Source organism: Procambarus clarkii, chromosome 21 (assembly GCF_040958095.1).
Source record: "Procambarus clarkii isolate CNS0578487 chromosome 21, FALCON_Pclarkii_2.0, whole genome shotgun sequence".
Lineage (NCBI taxonomy): Eukaryota > Metazoa > Arthropoda > Malacostraca > Decapoda > Cambaridae > Procambarus > Procambarus clarkii.
The window spans coordinates 13,463,473-13,469,472 of record NC_091170.1 but is presented as its reverse complement, the minus strand read 5'-3'; the positions used below and the strand labels follow the sequence as shown (position 1 = coordinate 13,469,472).

General features: G+C 46.8%; 2 protein-coding genes across 2 annotated transcripts; both read right to left on the bottom strand.

Annotated features, from left to right (window-relative positions):
* Positions 1 to 971: 971 nt before the first annotated feature.
* LOC123753834 (putative uncharacterized protein DDB_G0292636) lies at positions 972 to 1,742 on the bottom strand. Its single transcript, XM_069328494.1, has 2 exons — positions 1,632 to 1,742; positions 972 to 1,544 (listed from the first exon to the last, which is right to left on the bottom strand). The coding sequence occupies exons 1-2, from the start codon at positions 1,740 to 1,742 to the stop codon at positions 972 to 974; spliced, it is 684 nt and encodes a 227-aa protein (XP_069184595.1).
* Positions 1,743 to 3,277: 1,535 nt separating this feature from the next.
* Positions 3,278 to 3,751, bottom strand: LOC123753832 (putative uncharacterized protein DDB_G0292636). Its single transcript, XM_045735783.1, has one exon. The coding sequence runs from the start codon at positions 3,749 to 3,751 to the stop codon at positions 3,278 to 3,280; it is 474 nt and encodes a 157-aa protein (XP_045591739.1).
* Between the last annotated feature and the right edge of the window lie 2,249 nt (positions 3,752 to 6,000).

The following is a 6,000-nucleotide window of genomic DNA, read 5'->3' as shown; positions in this document are numbered from 1 at the left end:
CTTTGAAGAAACAGTGGTATGGTCAGATAATGAGGCAGTTCTACAGTGGGTGAAAAACAATAATAGTAAAAATCCTTACGTGAGTAACTGCATTAAGGAAATAGGCAGAGATGTGGTTCAGTGGACCTCAGTGGCAAGTCAGCGACCAGTGGCCTGAACAAAAGCCACAAGTCATTGTGACCAATGTCACTGTTCCCACTGAGAACCTAGAACTAACTCGAACTATAGTAATTGATCCTAATCGGTACTCTGAACTGAACAAACTAATGGGTGTCACCCAAGTGGTGTTTGATTTTCTAAAGAAAATAGGAATCAAGCATAAATTCCCTAACGCCCTTAGGTACTGGGTCAAAAGCTCAGACAGACACATGCGTGACAGAATTTGATAATGTCCCTAAGAAGCTTCAAAATGATTTGGGTCTCTGGTAGGCAGACTGTAAAATCCATAATTAAATCCTGTGTTATTTGCCGGAGATACGATGCCAGAGTGTGTCCATATCTGGGACCTCCTCCACTCCCGAGGGAACGAGTTGTACATATTCGTCCCTTTGAGACTACAGGAGTAGATTTCACAGGAGAACTAACACTAACAGGCAGCAAGGACAAAAACAATAGTAAAGGCATATATCTGCCTTTTCACTTGTGCCACAACAAGGGCAGTCCATCTAGAAGTGACTCCCGATATGAGTGCCAAGGCATTCTTACAGGCTTTCCGCAGGTTTGCTTCACGTACATCCTGTCCAAAGTTAATGATCTGAGACAATGGGTCCAACTTAGTGACAGGAGAAGCATGTATGAGGAAAATCTGGAACCACCAAAAGGTGCGCACGACCCTAAATCAACGGCAGTGCTACTGGAAAGTCATACTTCCCAGAGCATCATGGCACGGAGGCTTCTATGAACGCATGATTGGTACGGTGAAACGTTCTCTATGGAAAACCCTACACCATCAAACGACTGACCAGCAAGAGCTAGGATTTTTCCACAATCCTTGTGGTCTTCATGCGTGTGGCCTTCATCCTTGTGGCCATTATACATGAGGTCTTCATCTTGTGTCCATCATCCGTATTGCCTTCATCTTTGAGAAGTTCATTCTTCTGGCCTTCATCCGCGTGGTCTTGATCCTTGTGGTCCTCATCTTCGAAATCTTCATCCTCATGACCTTCATCCGTGTTGCCTTCATCCTTGTGTCCTTCATTCTTGTGGCCTTCATCCTTGTGGCCTTCATACGTGTGGCCTACATCCTTGTGGCCTTCATCCCTGAGGCCTTCATCCTTGTGGTCTTCATACGTGTGGCCTACATCCTTGTGGCCTTCATCCCTGAGGCCTTCATCCTTGTAGCCTTCATCCTTGTGGCCTTCATCCTTGTGGTCTTCATACATGTGGCCTTCATCCTTGTGGCCTTCATCCTTGTAGCCATCATCCTTGTGGTCTTCCTCCTTGTGGCCTTCATCCTTGTGGCCTTCATCCTTGTAGCCATCATCCTTGTGGTCTTCCTCCTTGTGGCCTTCATCCTTGTGGCCTTCATCCTTGTGGCCTTCAAGCTAGTGGTCAACATCACTACGGCTCTCATACACGTGGCCTTCATTCGTGTTGCCTTCAACCTTGAGGACGTCATCCTAGTCGTCTACACCCCAGTGGCCTTCATCCATGTTACCTTCATCTGTGTGGCCTTCATCCGTGTGGCCTTCATCCTTGTGGTCTTCATCTTTGAGGTCTTTTTCCGTGTGGCCTTCATTCATGTGGTCTCCATTCGTGTTACCTTCATCCGCGTGGCCTTCTTCCGTGTCGCCCTAATCATTGTGGTCTTCATCCATCGTGCCTTCATCTGTTTGGCCTTCATCCTCGTGGCCATCATCCTTTTATCCTTTATTCATTGGCCTTGATCAGTGTGGCTTTCATCTGTATGGCCTTCAACCTTGTGGCCTTCATCCTTATGGCCTTTATCCATGTGGTCTTCATCCATGTGGCTTTCATCCGTGTGGCCTTCATCCGTGTGGCCGTCATCATTGTGGTCTTCATCTTTGAGGTCTTTCTCCGTGTGGTCTTCATCCTTATGACCTTCATCCTTGTGCCCTTCATCGATGTAACCTTCATCCGTGAGGCCTTAATCCTTGTGGTCTTCATCCGTGTGGCCTTCATCCTTGTGGTCTTCATTCGTGTCATCTTCATCCATGTGGCCTTCATCCGTGTCGACCTAATCCTTGAGGTCTTCATCCATGGTGCCTTCATTTGTTTGGCCTTCATCCTCGTGGTCTTCATCCTTTTGTCCTTTATCCGTTGGCCTTCATCTGTGTGGCTTTCATCTGTGTGTGGCCTTCAACCTTGTGGCCTTCATCCTTGTTGCCTTCATCCTTGTAGTCTTCATCCGTGTGGCCTTCTTCCATGTCGCCTTCATCTGTGTGGCCTTCAACCATGTGGCCTTCACATGTGAGGCCTTCATCCTTGTGGCCGTCATCCTTGTGGCTTTCATCAATGTGACTTTCATCTATGTCGCCTACATCCTTGAGGCCTTCATCCTTGTGGTTTTCATTCATGTGGCCTTCATCCTTGAGGTTTTCATCCTTGTAACCTTCATTCTTCTGGCCTTCATTCATGTGGCCTTCATCCGTGTGGCCTTTAACCTTGTGCTCTTTATCTTTCAGGTCTTTCTCCATGTGGCCTTCATCCTTGTGGTCTTCATCTATAAGGTCTTTCTCTGTGTGGTCTTCATCCTTATTACCTGAATTCTTGTGGCCTTCATCCGTGAGGCCTTATTCGTTGTGGTCTTCATCTGTGAGCCCTTCATCTTTGTTGTCTTCATTCGTGTGACCTTCATCCGTGTGGCCATCATCCGTGTGGCCCTAATCCATGTGGTCTACATCTGTTTGACCTCAATCCTCGTGGCCTTCATCCTTGTATACTGTCCCCGTTGGCCTTCATCCTTGTGGCCTTCACATGGTTGGCCTTCAAACTTGTTGCCTTCATCTTAGTGGTTTTCATCCCTGTGGCCTTTATCCATATGGCCTTCATCCTTGTGGCGTTCATGCTAGTGGCCTTCAGGCTAGTGGCCATCATTCTAGTGGTCTACATCCCTGTGGCCCTCATCCGTGTGGCCTTCAACCTTGTGGATGTCACCCTAGTGGTCTATATCCCAGTTGCGTTCATCCGTGAGACCTTCATCCATGTGGTCTTCATCCATGTGGCCTTCATCATTGTAGCCTTCACATGTGTGACCTTCAACCATGTGGCCTTCATCTTTGTGGCTTTCATTCTTGTGGCCTTCATCCTTGTGACCTTAATCCCTGTGGCCTTCATCGTTGTGGTCTTCATCCTTGTAGCCATCATCCTTGTGGCCTTCATCCTTGTGGCCTTCATCCATGTGATCTTTATCCGTGTGTTCTACATCCTTGTGGCCTTCATCCTTGAAGCCTTCATCCTTGTATCCTTCATGCTTGTGGTCTTCATCCATGTGGCATTCGTGGTTTTTGTTTTCTTCCTTAGGACCTTCGTTCTTGTGGCCTTCATTCATGTGGCCTTCATCCGTGTAGCCTTCATCCTTGTGGTCTTCATCTTTGAGGTCTTTCTCCGTGGGTCCTTCATCCTTGTGGTCTTCATCTTTTAGGTCTTTCTCCGTGTGGTCTTCATCCTTGTTACCTGTATGCTTGTGGCCTTCATCCGTGAGGCCTTTTTCGTTATGGTCTTCATCCTTGAGGCCTTCATCCTTGTGGTCTTCATTCGTGTGACTTTTATCCGTGTGGCCATCATCCATGTGGCCCTAATTCATGTGGTCTTCATCCGTTGTGCCTTCATCTGTTTGGCCTCAATCCTCGTGGCCTTCATCCTTGTTTCCTTTATCCATAGGCCTTCATCTGTGTGGCCTTCATCTGTGTGGTTTTCATCCGTGTGGCTTTCAACCTAGTGGCCTTCACACGTGTGGCCTTCACACTTGTTGCCTTCATCCTAGTGGTTTTCATCCCAGTGGCCTTTATCCATGTGGGCTTCATCCTTGTGGCCTTTATCCGTGTGACCTTCAAGCTAGTGACCGTCATTCTTGTGGTCTACATCCCTTTGGCCCTCATCCGTACGGCCTTTAACCTTGTGGACGTCATTCTAGTGGTGTTATATTCCAGTTGCGTTCATCCGTGAGACCTTCATCCATGTGGTGTTCATCCGTATGGCCTTCAACCTTGTGGACGTCATCCTAGTTGTCTATATCCCAGTTGCGTTTATCCGTGAGACCTTCATCCATGTGATGTTCATCCGTGTGGCCTTCATTATTGTAGCCTTCACCTGTGTGACATTCAACCGCGTGGCCTTCATCAGTGCGGGTCTTCATTTGGAAGGCATTTTTCCATGTGGTCTTCATCCGAGTGGCCTTCATTCTTGTACCCTTCATCCGTGTTGCCTTCATCCTTGTGACTTTTTTCCGTGTGACTTTCATCCGTGTGGCCGTCATCCTGGTGTAACAAACTAGCTGTTGTGGGAATGATCTAGAATGTTTTATCTCAGACATGGGAGTTTGGTAAGATTGGAGTCAAGTGGTAGTGACCTGACTCTGGAAGCACAAGGCGCATCCCCCTGGGAATTAGCAAGTCTGAGTCACAAAATGGCTGGCGCCCTTTGTCTCATAGCAACGTATAATGAATCATTCTATAGTATTCACCCTGGAAACACAAACCGAAACTGTCCCTATTTTCCGCTTGTTACAACTTGTAATAAAGTTGTTACATATTGGCTTAACGTGTTTATGACGTATTAGAACGTTGTTACAACTTGCTATATTGGTTGTTATAACTGGTTAGGAGGCGTTAAAACTTGTTCGAACGTTGTACCAACGTCGTAGTTTCAGTGTGTGTTTGGCGGGCACTTATTTAGAGAAATTAGTCTTCATTCAAATTGTATAATATTACTGATTATAATATCAAGAGGATTCTAATTGTCAGGATAATGAGTTAAGTCACCATCAGGGACGTCACGAGCCAGGACTAGGCTGTAGCGCGGAGTGACCTCGGCGACCTGGCGGTCACAGGTCAACAGAGTTTCCACATTCAGTAATTCTCAAAGGTCAAATAGCCATTTTGTAATTGAGAATAGCTCTTCCCTAAGATGCTTGTGTAAGTAACTTCAGTTAAAATAATTCAACCAATCTGAATCATTCAGTGCAACAGAGGTTAGTTGTTAAACTTAAGCTTTGCTAAGTAAGTTGGTAAACTACCTTACCTTGAGGTTACCTTGAGGTGCTTCCGGGGCTTAGCGTCCCCGCGGCCCGGTCGTCGACCAGGCCTCCTGGTTGCCGGACTGATCAACCAGGCTGTTGGACGCGGCTGCTCGCAGCCTGACGTACGAGTCACAGCCTGGTTGATCAGGTATCCTTTGGAGGTGCTTATCCAGTTCTCTCTTGAACACTGTGAGGGGTCGGGCAGTTATGCCCCTTATGTGTAGAGGAAGCGTGTTGAACAATCTCGGACCTCTGATGTTGATAGAGTTCTCTCTCAGAGTACCAGTTGCACCTCTGTTTTTCAACAGGGGTATTCTGCACATCCTGCCATGTGTTCCGGTCTCATGTGATGTCATTTCTGTGTGCAGGTTTGGGACCAGCCCCTCTAATATTTTCCACGTGTAAATTATTATGTACCTCTCCCGCCTGCGCTCAAGGGAGTACAGTTTTAGGCTCTTTAGTCGGTCCCAATAGTTTAGATGTTTTACTGAGTGGATTCTAGCAGTAAAGGATCTCTGCACGCTCTCCAGGTCAATAATTTCTCCAGCTTTGAAAGGTGCTGTCATTGTGCAGCAGTACTCCACTCTAGAGAGCACAAGCGTTTTGAAAAGTATCATCATCGGTATAGCATCTCTAGTGTGAAATGTTCTTGTTATCCAACCTGTCACTTTTCTTGCAGTTGTGACGGCTACTTTATTGTGTTCTTTAAAGGTAAGGTCTTCCGACATGAGTACACCCAGATCCTTTACATTGCCTTTTCGTTCTATGTTATGATTTGCCTGAGTTTTGTACGTGGTTTC

Coding starts and splice junctions, on each gene's coding strand:
- LOC123753834 (XM_069328494.1), bottom strand. CDS start 1,742: ATGAATGAAGGCCACACGGAAAAAGACCTCAAAGATGAAGACCACAAG. Junction 1,545..1,631: donor TGGATGAAGGCCACTGGGGT/GTAGACGACTAG, acceptor GTTGACCACTAG/CTTGAAGGCCACAAGGATGA.
- LOC123753832 (XM_045735783.1), bottom strand. CDS start 3,751: ATGGATGATGGCCACACGGATAAAAGTCACACGAATGAAGACCACAAG.